The 19648-nt window shown below is 33.3% G+C and overlaps 1 protein-coding gene across 1 annotated transcript; it reads left to right on the top strand.

Annotated features, from left to right (window-relative positions):
* Positions 1 to 15017: 15017 nt before the first annotated feature.
* On the top strand, positions 15018 to 18699 carry LOC146534246 (uncharacterized). Its single transcript, XM_085193260.1, has 2 exons — positions 15018 to 15545; positions 15643 to 18699. Exons 1-2 carry the CDS (start codon positions 15018 to 15020, stop codon positions 18697 to 18699), a joined length of 3585 nt encoding a protein of 1194 aa, XP_085049386.1.
* The last annotated feature ends 949 nt before the right edge of the window (positions 18700 to 19648 follow it).

Here is a 19648-nt window from a genome sequence, read left to right as displayed (position 1 = left end):
ATACCATCGTTTTCACCATCAGACGTTATTGCACAGAGCCACTATAACCTCATGGATTAAATTATACACAAATCTGAATCAATCATATTCAACGGCTACATCATTAAACGGACAGCGGTTAATTATAATTCATTTTCATTTTATGGTTGCTAATTAATTTGTGGGTTTCAAGTATTATTATTTAAATTATATTTGTTTATAAAATTATATATATATGTGTGTTAGTTAGGCAGAAGGTTGCTGGGAACCTGCTGTTAAGACACTCTGTTTTTATTAAGATACTTGAAGGCGAAACTCAACGCAGTTACTGGAACGAGGATACGCAAATATTATAGAGTAATGTCAATTTAGGGTAATTATCAGAAGGAACCTAGTGTTAATACACTCCGTTCTCCACTTTTCACCGAATTATGAAGGCATTGAGTGAGATCGAGTTGAGTGGTGGAACTCAACGCCACGCTTTGTTACGACACCAGAGCAAAGAAAATGAAAATATAAATTTAAATAAATATTTCATTTCCTCGAGTGGGGATCGAACCTATAACCAGTCGCGTTCACAGTCACACTTTGCGCTTCTGCACCACGACTGGCCTCAAAACCATCTTATTTATATAATATTAAAATCATATTATTATTAAAGTTAGTACACCGTCTACTCCACAGCGAACACGTTATTCAATTTGGCAGACATGAGAGAGGTCTTGTTTTAATAACGGAGTTCCAAAGCCACTTCGACTTGCCGTTTAATTGAGTCATTTAGCAAAATAATTTGATATTGTAACACTAATATTGTATGTTGGGTTAGTGTGGAAGCGTTGTGCATGTGGGTAGATGGTTCGAATCCAGCTTGAGGGTGATTAATTTGTTAAACGTATTTGCTATTAGCAATTTAAGATAGCTTTTAACATCTAAGTTCCCAAGTTCTTTCTGTTTTTTAATTTAAAGACCCATCTTTTTTAGCTTTCTAAAAAAATTGACAACACCAAAGACAATCCATATATAAATTTTAAAATTCCAATACAAATTTCCACGTTTTCACACAAGATATTTCAATTCTCAGTCGGCGAGAGTATTTTCATACAAATGACGTGTTCTTGCCTCGCTGTCCCACGAGACGGGAACGCTAAACCGAAATAGGGTTCGTGTTTACTGACTAAATTAGACATAAATCGTGACTAAAGGTTAAACAACTTTAATATTTAATATTATATGTTTTATATGCACATATGTATGTATGCATATATATATTATATTTATGGTATTTGAGTTTGAGCTCGTTCTACCTTTAGTTTCTTTGAGGCAACTTGGCCTGGCATTCCGAATACTGATAGTCACTTGAAACGCTAAGGCCCTAAGGACAAAACTGGGCGCGGCTTTAAGAGAAGTCTTAGAGAAAACTGAAAATCTTGCACGGCCGGAGTAAATAGCGTACACTGTGCTATCATCTGCATAGCAATGTTTGTTAGACTTCTCTAACATCTCATTACAGATTACCAGTATTTTAAAAACTAATTTTATTTTTACAGCGAGCGAAGCGAATGCGAAACCGGATCGTTTTAAATTTAAAGATGTCTATGGAAAATACCATTTTCGTGTAATTTATGACATTTTCAGCAGTTCCATAATATCAAATAATTATTTCGCCTCGTTAGAAATACAAAATTAGTATCGTTATTTAGAACATTATTTTTGTGTATATATAACTCGCACATTAAAAATGTAAAATATTTTACGTTCCATTTAACAAAACATTTATTTATGAAGGCTCCGTTCTAATGTTTATAACGGGCTCTTATCTCCAAGCAATTACTTCGTGTTTGAACTGAATATTATTATTCTTTATCAGTGAAAATTTCCTTTTAGGTATCTTTTGGAGTTTACGTTCGCATCGGTTTTATGGAAGAAAGTTGAAATTTAATTCTTTATTCACTGTTTTTTTTTTGCTTATTTTGTTTGTTTTTTTCTTAGTAGGATTTAGAGGGAAACTAGTTTTAAGATACTTCGTTGCTATTAAGACATTTCTTTTCTGCACTTTTCACTGAATTCTGGAGGCATTGCCCTTTACCTGGTTATGAAATCAAAATACACTCTGTAACGTCTATAGTCGCACAATTGTGCGCCTGTGTCACGAGTGTCAAAAAGAAATGCTATGTTTAAGTTTTGAACAAGATCGTCGTGGTATCTGTTTATTTGGGGGATTGTATTATGTAAATTCATGTATGTGGAACTCAACGCCGCGTTTTGTTTTATATAAGACATCCACAACTGTGGACCTCAAAGCTGCATTTGGTCCTGAAGTGGGGAAGCGTAGTGTGACCTCTCGCTTTATTAACAGTACAAAAATTACTTTCTTAAGAAATTGGTTCACAATTGGAATATTTAGATAATATGCTAGAATAAAAAAAAACATTTCAATAGAAATAATGATTCAACTAAATTGAAAATACATAAAATGATATAAAATTATGTCCCATTCAAATAAAATAACGTATATACGCCGGGGGTCATTTCAAACAATTACATGAAACCTTCATTTTCCTTAGGATTTTTGCGTTTTATTGAAATGTGTTTACACCATTATGGTACAGTAGGAAATATCTGCATATATACGCGATCGTTCTTGGTTCGAACTTTACTCGTGGGGACCCGCTCCGGCTATGTGTGGATATGTACCGTTCTGTATGTACTTATTTTACCTTGCCTTAATCGGACGCACTGAAGTTTTTCGAGGATCGGTCTTTCTTAGTAATCTGACGGACTGCCCTCAACACACGCCCCTATATGAAGGGTACATATGCTAGGGGTATACTACAGGGTACAAAATTTCTCCCCATATGTTTTCCTGAGGCGCCTGCATTAGAGCCTTCATTCATTAATAATTAATATTATATTAAAAATAGTCAACTTAAGTGAACAAAATACGTACAAACTTTGTCATAAACTATGTAGAAATTAGGAATTTATCGGTATTTTACCCACTGGCGAGCTCAAAGTTACTCGTACATAATGAAACTCCTTTGTTTCGTTATTATCAACAAGCTTATGTTAATAACATACCTTGAGAGTTTGATGTGGCTATGTAAAAGTAGCAAAATTGTATAATTTAAGTAAAAATTCTAAGGTAAATATTGTTTTTAGTGTTTGTTTTAGAGGCTATAGTGTCATAGTAGGCAAGCGTCTGTATGTTTGGTATTTGGCTCGATTTTTACTCGGAGGAATGAATTATTTGCAATTTCAGGCTTTATCAATATCGTCTCGAATTCAGGAAGGTAGTGGACTACAATGTGTCATGACAGCAGTGTGTCATGACACACGCCTAAATAAATACGTCCTAATATAAAGCTTTCCTTTGCTTTAGTCTATATTTGATTGAAGAAATATACGTTGTAGCCAGTCGTAGCGTAGACGCACACGCGTGTGACTGTAGAGACGTCAAGTTGCAAAATTAAATATTTAACGTTTTTATTACCTCGCTCTGATTAGTTGAGCTCCGCCACTCAACTTGCAATGCCTTCAGAATTCGAGGGAAAGTGGGGAACTGAAGTGTCTTAATGGGAACGGAGTATCTTAATACTAGGTTACCAGGTTCCCTCTACTTACCCTGCCATGTACGGGATACAGTGTGAACCTAACGAAAATGCACATAAAAATAACGTAAAATACGTGGACATCGATACAAAATATACGTTAAAAATATTTCAGGTGTACTCAAGGTATCTCTAACAAGCAGCCTTTTGTCCAGCTCAAATAAAAGCCTTCAATGTCCACTCTGTAATTATATCATGTCATTTATTGAATCCTATTGCGAAAGGCAGAAGGTTCAAATTTGAAGAAGAAATCCCTTACTTATAGTATCGACTCGTAAAGTCCTTGAGTTTTATTTCCTTAGTATCTAAAGGACTACCTATCCCTCACTTGACGTGTAAAATATAATATTTTTTTAATAAAAGAGATACTTTAAAAGGTCTGAAGTATGAATATTTAGAGTTATGATTGTGCATTTCTGATTCCAAAGAATATGCAAGTTGTAGTGTCGTTTTGTTTCTAGCTATACGCATATTCCAGGGAACCTATTACATGTTGGAAACAGAACAGGAAGTTAAAATATTAAATATTTCATTCCCTCGAGTGGAAATCGAACCAGAACAGTCAAAACAGTCGCGTTTACAGTCGTGCCTATGCTTGTGCCTGTGCTATGTAATGTCTCGAATTCAGGTGAAAAGTGATGAAGAACGGAATGTCTTGATAGTGCCTTCTGGATAAAACGTAAAAAATTTAGGCCAGCAACATAACCGTATATAATACATTTTTACACCAAAAATAGTTTAGTAAATTGTCATGTCACATTTACCAAACGCTAAGACCCAGTCAAGGAGAATATCGGCATTTCCATGTGGTTTACTTAATTGTCTCCAGCTAAAGCTTAATCTAATCAGTTTTCCCCATTTACTTTGGTAAAAATAAATCATGGTATAGATTTATTGGTAAAATGAAATATTTGGGGAGAATAGGAAACCTTGGTGTATATTCCTAATTTATTATTTTATTATTAACCGATTTGATAATGGTGAAACTTTCATTTCTTCGCACTTGTAAGAAGACAAAGCACGGCGTTGAGTACCGCCACTCAACGAGTAATATCTCAAAAATTTATTTGATTGATTCTCGATTTCTTCTGCTTATCCTGCTATATAAGGGATACAGCGTGAAACAAAAAAAAGTTTTAAGCTAGATAATTGATTTAAATTGAGTATGTTGATCTATTAAGGACACTCGTGTGACAAATTTCGTAGATGGTATCCCATCAAAAACATAAATGTAAAATGAAAGCCAAGTTCAGTAATAAAACATATGCTTTCAGCGATAAAAGAAGTGAGATGTAAATGTATGCCAAGTTCAATGGTCAGTCCTGAAATTAATTTTAACAATATAAAATATTTTATAACAACTGAAAATGTCCATTCTTCTTACAACTTGGAGACTTTATTTATGTGTAATATCTGACTTGGCCAGTTTTCAAATTAATTTACATCGATATAAATAAATGTATTCAAATTCTATTCTATTCAGATTCTATTGTAAATTTATATGAAAACTGGCCAAGCAAGGCACCAATTTTTATAAAATTTGAAATTCAGACTCTTAAGAGTATTTAATTGAACACATGTTTCATGGTTTTCTAGAATTCTTCCCCTAAGGGTGCCAATAAGGGGTTGAAAGTTTGTATGGAAAAATCTTTTAAACGCCACCGATTATTATAAAATTTTTAATTTATACTCTTAAAAATATTTAATTGAACATGTGTTTCATGGTTTTCTAGAATTCACCCCCTAAGGGTGCAAATAAGGGGTTGAAAGTTTGTATGGAAAAATCTTTAAATCGCCACCGATTTTTATAAAATTTGAAATTTAGACTCTTAAAAATATTTCATTGAACATAAGTTTCGTGGTTTATTTTAATTCATCCCCTAGGGGTGTAAATAAGGGGTTAAAATTTTATATAGAAAAATCTTTAAATCGCCACTGATTTTTATAAAATTTGAAATTGAGACTCTTAAAAATATTTTATTGAACACGTGTTTCAAAGTTTATTAGAATTCACCCCTAAGCAATAAGCAAGCGAAGCTGCGCGCGTCCCCTAGTACTGTACAAATCTACTGCAGCCTTTATTTCGGAAGTAGCTCCGTACGTAGTTAAGCAAAGCATGTCTTCTTTAGAAGAGTAAGGATTCCCGTTTCGAGCGCTAGTGTAGATACTTAAATCATTCCAGTTACGACATACGTACTCTACTATAGTCTCGCGCAATTTATTAGTTTGTTGTATATCAATACGCTCAAACGAAGAATATGCAATAGCTTGGAAGAGACAGCTCCCATCGGGAGGCATTGGAACAATTCGGTGTAAGTTCTTGTTTCAACCACAAGCAATTCTATTGAACGACTCATTGTTCAACATGTCTTGGAAAAAATATAAACAATAAGTTTATTAAGTGCTGACGGTACCAATCTGAATTGATATGATCCCAAGGTCGACTCCGTTCTCTGCCGTTTTCACAAGTGTTCCTAAAACCAGTAAAATCATGAAACTCAGGCCAAAAAAACCATTAAAATATGAGCGGCTTCGTACAATAAAATATATCTAATTTAATTAGATATTTACTTTTTTATTATGGTCAATAATATTATGTTTTATTACTCTTAAGACGATATTTAATTATATATGAAAATAGATTATATTTATCTATGAATCTCGACTATAGTTTTTATTTTGTTGATTAAATGACAGTTGTCAAATTTGAAAGTAATGAATGTATGCTGCGTTTAGAAATCTGATATATTAATTAATATTTTTTTCTAATTTTATTATTTTGTTGGAATAACTCAACACGCAATGCCTCCAGAGTTCGATGGAAAGAGGGGAACTGAGTGTCTTAACAGTAGGTTCCCTCTCTCTACCCCGCTATGTGTGGGATACATCGTAAAGCGGATTTATTTATTTTTTATTATTTTGTTTAAGTAATTTTTAATTTTCTCTTTTTTTCTCTTATTTTTTTTATTAACAATTACTTAAATTTTTACTGTTAATAATTACTTTATAATTACTTCTGTTAAGATAGCTGGTAGGCTGACAATATATCAAATTAAAAATAAAATCAGCTTCACGCTGTATCCCGCACACAGCAGAGTAGACAGAGGGAACCTAGTGTTAATACACTCAGTAACCCCACTTTCCATCGAATTCTGGAGGCATTGCGTGTTGAGTCGCGGAACTCTCCGCCGCGCCTTGCCTCGACACCAGAGCGAAGAAATGGAAATATAAGTTTAAATAAATATTTCATTTCCTCGAGTGGGAATCGAACTCACTACCAGTCGGTTTAACAGTCACACTTTGTGCCCCTGTGCCACGACTGACCTTACAGATAGTATATTATTCTTAAATTTTATATATATTTCTATCAATATAATTATTTTTTTTATATTTATTTTTTAGTGTATTTTTTTTCTGTTTTAGGGTTCTGTACCTCGAAAGCAATAAAACAGAACCCTTATAGGATCTTATATAGGACTTAGTACTTAAATATTGTAATAATAATTTAATATCAAATACGTTAATCGACTATGCAAATACTCTTAGTATAATAAGTACTAAAACATATGCTTAAATTATAATAAATAATAATGAAGGATGTTAATCCATTTATTATATTTTTATATTTTTACGTGAAGCCCTTGATGTCCACATGATGACAGGCTTTCTCAGGACATAAATTAGAGTCATTTTCAGCTACAAATGGAGACATATCTTATCTTAAAATATACTTGAAAGCATCGTGTTGTTTTAGATGGCTTACGTAAGTAATAGTGAAGTTAGTCTACAAAACAAATAAAATATTTACTAACGTGTGACATAAATAAAAGCAAATATATATAAATAATGCATTGCTCTTATTTTGTTGGCAGGCGCTACACTATAAGTAAATGTTCCTAATTGAATCTATTTATTGAAAAATTATAAGAAAATGTTAAAAAAATACTAGTTTCGGATTTTTTCCTTTACATACACCCAATTACTTAACCGGATGCTAAATTTCACCATTCCAGGTCATCTGGAACTTGGTTAACATTAAGGTCTATAGGTCAGTCACCCCCCTAAAAGTTTACGATTTTTGGACGTCATTATCTAAATAACTGTTTGAGCTGTGTTTATGAAATTTTATGCAAGTATACAGGTAGGGGGTCTAAATATTTGAGCCAAATATGACAGCTTTAGATGGAATAGTTTTTGAGTTACGAATAGGTAAAAAGTGGCTTCAAATGGTTCGTGTAAAATAACACACGGTGCTGCTCGCCAGTTTTGTTTGTAAAAAAACTTGGCTACGCGCGGCCGCGCGTTTTAAATATAATATGCATGTTTGATTGTTCACTAATTTAAATCAATAAATTAATTTTTAACAAAAGCAAAAACCGACTTCTAACAACGAACTAAAAAGTGAAAAATAATTATATAAAGATTTTATAATTTTGAAGTCGGTGCCAAGTAAAACAAACAGGCTTAGTAATTAGATATTGTAGTAAAGGTGTTGTAGCATTAGTTTGACACCGACTTCAAAATTATAAAATCTTTATATAATTATTTTACACTTTTTAGTTCGTTGTTAGAAGTCGGTTTTTGTTTTTGTTAAAAATTAATTTATTGTACGATTTTTAGTGATGGGTAGATCTTAAAATGATGCTTCTTGAACGAGTGGTGATGGTGGTGGTAGTGGTTTTCAACGAGTGGTTGTGATTGTTCTATGTAAAACTTCATTTAATTAGGTATTATTTTTGTGCAAAGTTACATTTTGGTATATTAACAAGAACATATATAAAAAGTATTCGGGCGAATTGGGAATCTCCCTTCTTTGAAGTTGGTTGAAAATGAGGACATCCTCTTTTTTGAGGTTGGTTGAAAAGAAATGCAACTATCAGGAATCTCACTTCTGACATCAATTTAAAAAGTTTTTGCTTGTAACTATTACAGTATAATCAATTTTTTACCAAAAAAAACAAACTTTCTCAATTTTCTCCGGATTCCATAATCGAAACCTAACCAAACTTTCACCAAATTATCCTTGAAGTGTACCCTTTCAAATAAAAAAAATATCATCAAAATCGGTTGGCGCGACATTGAGTTATTCGGCTATTAGTCGCGCACATTATAATGCAAATTTAAGACTTATGTGATTTTCTCATGGATACCATTGTCAAACATGGACCAAAAAAAAATGGGACCATTCGGGAAGCTATACCTTTCAAATAAAAAAAAAATTATCAAAATCGGTTCACCCAGTTAAAAGTTATGAGGTAACAAACATAAAAAAAAAATAAAAAAAAAAAAAATACAGTCGAATTGATAACCTCCTTTTCTTACAGAAGTCGGTTAAAAAAGGGTAGTCTCTATATTACTAGGAAAATAATATTTAGATTACACTTTTTTTATTTAAATATGATAAAGTAAATTAGCTTCACGTTGAATCCCGCACACAGCAGGGTAGGCAGAAGAAACCTAGTGATAAGACACTCTGTTCCCCATCGAATTCTAGAGGCATGACTAATCATTTAGAATAATGAACCACGAACCATTAGTAATAGAACGCAAATTAATGATTTCTTTTGTCTGTCTGCTGTCTGTTCGTACAAACCAAGACCTCTTCATCATCAGAAAGAACTAGCATAAATGAAATATATCGATATCCGGAAACTACACACGTTTTCCCTAACTTAATATCAAACTCAATAACGACGAACCAATCAAATTCCTTAAAAGCAAAGTCCAACAATAGCAAAGTCAATAAATTTGAGCGGATTCAATAGAAACTACAAAACATATATCACAGGAAATAGGAGGATATGGTCATGGTGTATTTGGAACACATCCTTGTATAGACAATTTTTGGTGGCAATTCCATATATTTTATTTTTTTATTGCAGAAGCCAGTGTTAAGGCACTCCATTATTTAGGTTACGCCTAATTTCGAGGCATTGTGCGTTCAATTACGTTGTCCAATGCTGCACCATTGTACAACAGCAAGGAAATAATAATAATTAATTTCCCCGAGTGAGAATCGAAACCATAACCATCACGTTTACAGTTAAACGCTTTTTATTTTTGATATTTTTAAATTGTTATGCCACACTTAGGAAAGATGATCTAAATAAGTCCAAAAAAAAGGTTACATTTTTAGCAAGTTTGTATGTCGTTCCTTTGTTTCTTCGTAAACCAGTGAACCGATTTCGATAATTGATACGTCGTTGGATTTATTTGGATAGCGCGAGTGTTATTATATATATTAATTTAATTTACACAGACGGGTTTTCTTTGAAAAAAATATTTGTCTTTTCTAGCTGCGTCCAAGTTTCTAAATTTCATAATCAAAACAAAACTAACTCAACACTAACAACCTAACCGATAAGCCTGACAAAACTGTATAGACCCTATCAAATATAAATCGTGGACAATGGTCGAATATATCGGCTGGTACGGCAAACGTCAGTTATACACGACGGTTATATTATTCCTGTTTAAATCACAGTAGATTCCTGTAACAACGGGACAAGTTGCCAGCAATTCATTAAAATGGCCAATGTGTCTGAACGGTTGATGTATGGGAACAGGATTTTGTTTCAACACTTGGTCTTATTGATAAGTTTGGGCGGAAAGCGGATATAAAAAAAAGATATGGCGGAATAAGTATAAGATACGTCTTAGTGCTAAGATAAGTTCCTGTGTTAGTTAGTGCTCCCCAATTTCAAGACCTTGGATGCTGAACTCAACGCCACGCTTTTATTAAAACATATTATAAGGAAGTTGGCCAGTAAATTATATTAATAATTATTAACAGAAGTTATTACAAGTTTTATAACATATTATTTGAAACCAGAGCGAGAAAATTAAATTAATTTATTTCCCTAAATGGAAATCAATCCACGAGCGCAGTGATATAGTAAGATACGATGGTCTGAAAGTGAAAAATAGAGTGACGTATCACTAAAATCTCTTCTGTCTACTTTCCACTTTATAAACAAAACAAACATCATAATCTTATTTACCGCTTCACTCTATAACTTAGGACGTCCAGCCATAGTGATTTGTAGCATGAAACGCTACGTGATCGTTTGACTCACTTGCTCGTGTTAATTATTAAATGCAATTACTGTTGAGCAGACGATACTTTATTTAATTTTAACTTCACTTTCACGTTATACGTTGATTTGAGAAGAGCTGATTGGGTCGGTGCTGATGACGTTTTTGGAAACTTTTAATAAGATCGAAGTTGTTATCTGAAGTTTTTTCAAATTATCGATATATGTATAGCAAATGTTATTTTGTTAAAATTGTATAAATAATTGTATAATCTATATTTGAGAAGCCAATTCAGCAATCGAATACTTATTTCTACAATATAGCAGTAATTATGTAGTAGAATTCATTTATTTGGAAAGATTTAATACAATTTACTTCCAAGAAGTCCACTTGTCGAAGCGTCTTTAAATTTTACGATACGTTCAGAAGTAGCCATAAGATTTTAGTGTATCTATTGACAATGTTACACACTAAAATAAGAGCGAGGAAGGGAAAAGGTGGAATTGTATTACTGAAGATTGTACTTCAAATCGATTTCCAAATCAGTTCTTAGAAAGCAAAAAAATATAGATGCCTTTATGTTTTTAATGTATAAAATAAAATTTTATATAGGCTATAATATATTTAAATTTACTGTCTAAAACTATTTTTTTGTCTCGCTTCTGTCAACAATGTCTTGAAAAATGCGGTGTAACTCAACGCCGGGCCTTATCCTGATTATTGAGAATTTTATACATTATACAGTTTTCTTTAAACGTTTTACAAAATTCTAATTAGTCATAGCAACACTGGGCCACATTACCATTATATCATCAGCCTTAATAATTAAACCAAAATACAAACTCAACTTCGTTACCAGAGGAGACCTTCTGAAGACGTACAAAAAGACCTACACAATTGCGTTCCGGATATTAAGCATTGTTAGAGTATAAAGGGAGTCGTTTTATTTTTTAGGATTCTCTGTGTGGAAGTATATTTCTTATTAAATATATTTTGTGATATTTTTTTTCATAAAAATCACTTAAAATCTATAAACAATATCTTCATTCGTCAGGAATCTTAAGGCCTTCGTGGCACAGCGGCATATCGTCTGACTTTAAATGCGACGGTTGTGAATTTGATTCCCACACTAGGAAAAGAATTATATTAATACCCTCGATTTCGTAACACGACCAAACATGACGTTGAGTTTTATCACTCAGCACGCAATATCCCAAAAATTGGAATATAAATAAGGAAGGTGTCTTCATAGTATGGCATTTCTGCCTACCTTGAGACATGCAAGATACAGTGTGAAAAAATATCTCTTCTTTATACAGAACCATCAATACACGAACAATATTCACGTTTGGGCAAGTTTTATTTTTTCTTTGTACGCCCATGTTAACTCTAAATGAATATATAAATTGCGAATCTTCCCCACAAAGGAGTGTTTAGTTAAGATAGAAATCTTTGGAATTGTAACATTGTCGTTTTTGGACTGTTATTTCGTCGAATACATGAAATTATGTATTTTTCTGTTTTTATATTTCACTTAGTGTTGTTTGTTTCTTTGTTGTTGTTTTAGACATGCTTGATGCTACTAATTCTAAAAATAAGAGGGATTCTTTAGGTTTTTCTATCTTAGTCTGTACTAGTCATTGCCCGCAGCACTGCTTTTATGGACTTCTTTGTGATGTAAAATCGACAAAACCAGTTTTTTCACATCCCCATAAAAAAATACAGAAATTGTCTCTTAGTGATCCCTTAAACTATCTATTCAGTTTCAAAATTAATTAGTTTTTCTAGCTTCACGCTGAATCCCGCACACAGCACGGTAGGTAGAGGCTACCTAATGTTAAGACACTGTTCCCCATTTTCCGGAATAAAACGGGTAATTTTTCGAGGCATTGATGTTGAATGGTGGCACTCAAGCGAAGAAATGACAATTTTAATAAATAATAATCCATTCCTCCGAGTGGGGTTTGAACCCATAACTGTCGCATTACAATCACATCCTCTTGCCTCTGCGCCACGATGGCCTCATATAGTTTTATTTTATATCTAATCTAATAGAGGAAATCAAAGAACTTTATACCTATCAACAGTTTTGTTCACGCTTCGGTAAATATCTTTTCCTTTGTGAACTAAACAAATAAACTCTGTAATAAGGTAACTTATAAAAGATTTTTGTCAGATAATATTGAACAATTTAGTAACGGTATCGATATTGTTGTTATTATTGGTTGTATGAAAGAATCTCATTTTGTTTTAGATAATGCTTTTTACTTTGTACTATTTTTGTATGTAATAACGCTTTTTCCTGTATATCAGGGTAGGCAGAGAGAATATAGTGTTAAGACACTCTGTTCTCCATGCACTATAAAATTTTCCGAGACATCCTGTGGTAAGTCGCGAAAGATAACGCCGTGCTTTTGCCTTGTTAACAGAGTGAGGAAATATAATGAATGAATATAATTAATTTCCCTGAATGAAATCGAACCTACAGTTTTTAGTTTACAGTCAAATGTTGTGCCACTGCGCCACTATAGTTTCATATATAAAATTCGTATTATAGGTACGCAATTATAAAACAAAACACTTTTGACTGTCTTCATTAAAAGTTTGACGGTCGAGTCGCACAAGTCAAACGCAATGTTAATCTCTCCTTCTCCTAGCTATTTCATGATTGTACTTCGGAAACTTTTGAAATTACTGTCATGTGACTTAGAATAGGGAATTTTGAAATTCGCTTTCAAATAAATTTTAGGAGGAATTCTTATTGTGTTGGTTGCAATAGTTATTTATAATTTTTTTAAACAGACTTCAAATATATATCTCATTTGAAAAAAAATGTCCTGACTCTGTAAACTGGATGGGTTTAAGTTCGATTCTCACTCAGGGAAATTAAATATTTTCGTTTTATAACTCTGGTAACAAGACAGATCGCGGTCTGGAGTTCTGGTACTCCAAGTACACGTAATATCACGAAAATTGGTGGGGAGCGGAGTTTCATAATATTAATATATATATGCATAATACAGCGTTAAGCTGCTTAAGTACAATATTTAATAACTCATTATTAAAGAAAAATATCCACATTTTTTTTAAATAGACATCCAGTATTGTTTCAAAATTCCTTCAAGAGTTTCAATGTACCAAAACTTTACTAATCAACTAAAAACAATTTGAAGATTGGAATATTTCAGAAATATTTCCATTAAATATCTTCTTTTTACGGATAATTTAGAAAAATAATTAGTTTGGTTGAAAAGGACAATGAAAGTTATATAAAGTGTTTAAATATTGCGTTGATAGTAAACACGATTAATTGTAGGTTTGCTTCTTCTGGGAAATTATTAAATATTTTAAAACTTTACTCCGTGATCCGCACATAGCAGGGTAAACAGGGGAAACCTGGAAACCTAGTGACCTTGTCAGTGTTTCTTTCTTGTCTAGCGTCCTTCCTATTAAGACGCTTTCGTTTCCCACTTTCTAGCGAATTATAGAGGCATTGCATGTAGAGTGGAGGAAGCGGAGCGTGACAAAATAAGAATATTATCAATATCATTTCCTCGAGTGAGAATCGAACTCACGAATTGTCATCTCTACAGTGGCACGCTATTGACCATATGCTACAGCAGACTTATATTTAAAACACTTAATAATAATTTTTGTAATATAATTTTATTCCATTCAAATAAAATGAATGATAACTCTAAAAATTTTGCTTTTATTCAAATTTCTAAATAAAGGCTTAATTGATAGATATCTCTATTCAAATATTTCTGTATGAAATGAAATAAATGTGAAATTTATGTAATAGTCTTCTCATATATGACAATTTTAAAATCTGGTTATTTACGATAGAACTCAATAAAATATATTGAAATATATAAATATCAACAGCAATATGATTTGGATATCTCATATTAATGAACTAAGTAAACGGATAAATTTCTCTTTTCATTTTCTTAAGTGGAAATCGAGCCCACAACCCATCACCTTACAATCGGTTATTTGTGCCCCTGCGCCGCTCCAGCATCGCAGAATTACTAATTAGACTATTAAATTAACTTCTAAACTTAATTATTTATCTATGCGTAGTAATTATAAATTGGTTCCGGTTCCGGTGTGTCAACAAGGCAGACGTGTTGCTCAGAGCTCTCAAATTTAAGTTAAAATCAGTGGAAAATAGCGAAAGTAGTCTACAGTTGTGCTATCCAGTGGACGAATCAGGACAAAAGGAAATCGTGGACATTAGTGTGACCTCAAAACATAATCTCAAAGTGCTAAAATCCGTAATCAAAAATTTTTAATTATCATAGCAAGCCATCTGTCAAAGTACCGACGCCACAATACTACCCACCCTAAAAAGCAAGTGTGGCAAGCTCCGAAAAGTTACGTCACGTCAGAATGAATATTGAACTATCACCGGAAATGTCATTGCTTCTATCCAAAATGACAGAGCAACTTAACCTACAAACAAGTACAATAACAGAAAACATAACGGCGGCCATATTAAAACGCGTGGATGAGAAAATTAAACCTATTATAGCGGAGAATGAAAAACTAAGGAGTGATATGGAGTTTTTAAATAGAAAAATACTGAATCTCGAAATGAACTACAGAAGAAATAACATCATAATACATGGACTGCCGGAGGTCAACCAAGAAAAGCACGAGGACTTATCCACTCTTGTAGCATCAACACTAAAAGATATAGAAATAAAAATTGAAACAAGCGAAATAGACAGGCTGCAAAGAATAGGAAAAAAAGTTGACAATGACAATAAGATAAGGCCAATTCTACTAGCTACCACAACTCTGCAGAAGAAAATTGAAATTCTTAGAAACAAAAAGAAAATGAAACCTAACACCTATATTACACATGATCTTCCAAAACATAAATTACTGGCGAAAAAAGGATATCAAGAAACAAATGTAGAGAAAAAAGAGACAGAGAAAAGGAAAAGATCCCAGACCCCAAGCCCACAAGCCAGCAGCCAAACTTCAATATGCTCAAAAATGCATAAAAAAGATGCCTTTCAACACCTGCGGGGGAGATCAAACTCTTTGCCAGGAAACAACAACCGTAAAAATTAGCAGCACACCACCAAGAGCCAACAAACCAAAATCAACAAAATTAACAAAAAATGAAACACAACTGTTCGAACAAAATAAAAGCAAAAAACCACAGCAACTTAGTCAAATACTTCTTCCACCACGGCTGGTCACCGCGGGGGAAGCAGACCGTCACCTTCTAACACCAAACAACAAAAAAATTCACATTGCAACATTAAATACTAGGACTTTAAGGACACCAGAATCCTTATTGGAACTGGAAGAAGCATTGAAATATATAAACTGGGATATAATAGGAATTTGTGAAATGCGGAGAGCTGGAGAAGCTGTGAAAGAACATTTAGATTATATAATATACAACAAAGGAGAAATGGGAGGCCAGAGAGGAGTTGGGTTTATGATCAAGAGACACCTTAGAAGTTACATACAAGATTTCCTGGGAGTCACAGATAGGATAGCAATACTAAACATCAAATTACCAAAATACAAGAAAATGTGGACAGTTATACAAGCTTATGCACCCACAGAACAAGCAGAAAAAGCAGAAATTGATTTCTTCTATAGTAAATTATCCCAAAGTGTAATTACACATTCAAATAATACAATCATACTTCTAGGGGACTTCAATGCCCAGGTAGGAGTAAAACAAAATAAAGAAGAATTTGTACTGGGTATGTTCGGCTATGGCAAAAGGAGTCAGAATGGACATAGACTGATAGATTTTCTGCTGGAGCATAATTTAACTCTTCTCAATAGCATATTTAAGAAAAACAAAAATTCCAAGTGGACATGGATGTCACCAGACGGGAAAAGTAGAAATGAAATCGACTACATTATAAGCAACCACCCCAAACTATTTACAGATACATCAGTCATCTCAAAACTTAACTTCAATACTGATCATCGTATGGTGCGAGCATCCCTCAAGGCAACTCCACCAAAACTTCCTAGAAAACAAATGTCTCCTATAAAAGAAACTGACAACCATGAAGCAAACAAACTGACCTCTCATGCCTTAGACAGAATACAAGAAGAAGTAGTATTATCGGACTCAAAAGATGTAAAGTTAAACTATACCAAACTGCAAAATATACTCACCTGCAATAACAACAAAAAAAATTCTAAACATAAATATACTTTAAGCCATTCAACCTTAGAACTAATAGAAGAGAGGAAAAAACTATTTACCAGCAATGCAAGGAAACAGAATAAACAAAAGATTACAGAGTTAAGCAAAGACATAAAGAATTGTATTAGGAAGGATAGAAAACTTAAAAGACTCCAAACGCTTGAGAGACACATCACAAAAACTGGAGGAACCAAGAAGGCTCTTAAGGAATTACGAGAGTCAAGCCCATGGATACCAAACTTGAACAGCATTGGCAATATCCCCCATAAAATAACAAACCGCAGAGAAATAAACAAAACAGCCACAGATTTCTATCGCAGACTTTACTCCAACTTGCGTAAAGTAGGAAAATCAACAAGCACAGAGTCAATAGTCACTGAACCCAAAATACTATCAAGCGAAGTAAGAAAGGCAATTCTTAGTCAAAAGTCAGAAAAAGCTCCGGGCCCAGACGAGATCACAAATGAAATCCTAAAAGGAACTCTGGATTCAGTTGTTCCCCTATTGACCAAGATTTACAATGACATTCTAGTATCGGCATACATTCCAGAAGAATGGGAACTATCACACATAATTCTCATATATAAAAAAGGCCCCAAAGAAGATATAGGAAATTACCGACCAATAAGCCTCATAACCAACATCTATAAAGTGTTCTCCAAAATAATTTTAAACCGAATAAGCATAACATTGGATGAAAATCAACCCATAGAACAAGCTGGCTTTAGGAAAAATTTTGCCACAACAGACCATATATATACAGTCAGACAGATAATGGAGAAGTACAATGAATACAATAAACCCTTGTACATGACCTTCATCGACTACTCCAAAGCATTTGACAGCATTTTTCATGAGGCAATATGGGACAGTCTTAAAACCCAAGGGATCTCTACACTCTACATAAAAATAATCCAAAACATATATGCTAACAGCAAAGCAAGAATAAAATTAGAATCACTGGGCAAAACATTTAAAATAGAAAGAGGAGTCCGGCAGGGGGACCCATTATCCCCAAAATTATTTTCTGCAGTATTAGAAAATGTATTCCGAAAATTGCATTGGGAATGTTATGGGCTATGTATTGATGGGAAAAACCTGAACCATCTGAGATTTGCCGATGACATCATTCTGTTTGAGGAAAATCCTAGCAAGCTACAGAGAATGATTATTGAGCTAAACAGTGAAAGTATTAAAGTTGGACTTTCTATGAATAAAAGTAAAACTAAACTACTCACAAACTCTGTACATCAAGATATAAAAATTGATAACCTACCCCTTGAGTATGTGCATGAATACACTTACCTCGGGCAAATTATATCTCACAAAGACCAAACCACAAAGGAAATTAAAAAACGAATAGCATCTGGTTGGAAAAGGTACTGGTCGCTGAAAGAAGTGATGAAATCTACCGAATTCACGCTAGCAATCAAGCGAAGAGTGTTCAATACCTGTATTTTACCTTGCCTTACATATGGAAGCGAAACCTGGTCACTCACAAAACACCACAGAGATATGCTCAAATATTGTCAAAGGGCTATGGAAAGGAGCATTATGAGTATCAGAAAACAGGAAAGAATAAGAAATACAACTATAAGAACCAAAACTCAAGTAACAGATATCCTTACAAAAATAGATCAATTAAAGTGGAGATGGACAGGGCATATAATGAGAAGTAAACATGAAAAATGGAGCAAGATTTTAATGGATTGGTACCCAAGAGACAGTAAAAGGAGTAGGGGAAGGCAGCACAGAAGATGGGAAGATGAGATAAAATTAACAGCAGGTCCCCATTGGAGAAGGGCTGCTAGGGACAGAAAGCATTGGAAAATGTTAGAGGAGGCCTTTGCCAACAGGCACACTGAGCTCAGAGATATAATATAATCATATTGCTGACTAACTTAATATAAAGCTCAGGATAACAGGCTGAATGTAATGAATGTAATGAATGTAAGTAATTATAAATTCGTGTGTTAATATTAAGCCAGATCGTGAGCCTGTTAATACCACATCTCTTTGACATTTACTAAGAGAAAGTGTTAATTAATTAAAATAACGCTTCAGAACACCCTGTAAGTCGTCTGTCTAAAGTTAGACGTCCAATGCCATTAGCTATCTATAGCTGATTAATAGCTTTTATTATTTAGTGTTTAATGAAAAAAATTAAAAGCAATTAGTTATGTGGTATGCTGTAAAATAAAAGAAAATCCCTGTTTATGTAAATTGGATAGGAAATGATTAGTTGGCTTAACGCCGTGATTTTTTAGTTAACTTTTACTAAATAATATTTGACTATCTAATCATGCAATATGGCACATTCTGGTTGTTTATGTGATTAGGTTAATTACTTTACTAAACTTGTGTTTTTATTACAGTCGGAGATCCTACTCCGTCCACACTGTCCGCCCACGCAGAGTGAGAGAGTGAGAGAGAGAGACTTTTATAACAAACTTCCAAACGACGTGGTTAATTTATCACTGAACAAATTTAAAAAAGTGGTAAAGCACAGGCTCTGCCAAAAAGCTTATTACTCTGTTAAAGATTATGTTCGCGATAAAGATGTTTGGAAATGAGTTGCTCTATTTCTAAGTTAAAATTGTTAATTGTGATTTATAACAAATGTTGGCATTTAAAAAGAGTGGCCATGAGTTTCTTTGCCTGTATCTTCTCATGAGCTCAACCATTTGAACGGGCTTTTTTCAATTCAAAATTGCACATTTTTTTTTGGTTATTTTGTTTTGCATTTTTTTATCTTTTATGACATGTCCAAGTGAATGTTAAGCATTTTTATGGAATAAAGATATTTTGACTTTGACTTTGACTTTGAAAAAAC

Source organism: Heliconius melpomene, chromosome 11 (genome assembly GCF_056956725.1).
Source record: "Heliconius melpomene rosina isolate 202511_hmr_F chromosome 11, ASM5695672v1, whole genome shotgun sequence".
Taxonomy (NCBI): Eukaryota; Metazoa; Arthropoda; class Insecta; order Lepidoptera; family Nymphalidae; genus Heliconius; species Heliconius melpomene.
This window is presented reverse-complemented; position numbering and strand designations above follow the sequence as displayed.

Excerpts from the sequence above, each read along its gene's own strand:
- LOC146534246 (XM_085193260.1), top strand. The coding sequence starts at position 15,018 with ATGAATATTGAACTATCACCGGAAATGTCATTGCTTCTATCCAAAATG. Across the intron at positions 15,546-15,642 it reads AAGGATATCAAGAAACAAAT|ATGCCTTTCAACACCTGCGG; the intron begins GTAGAGAAAAAA and ends TGCATAAAAAAG.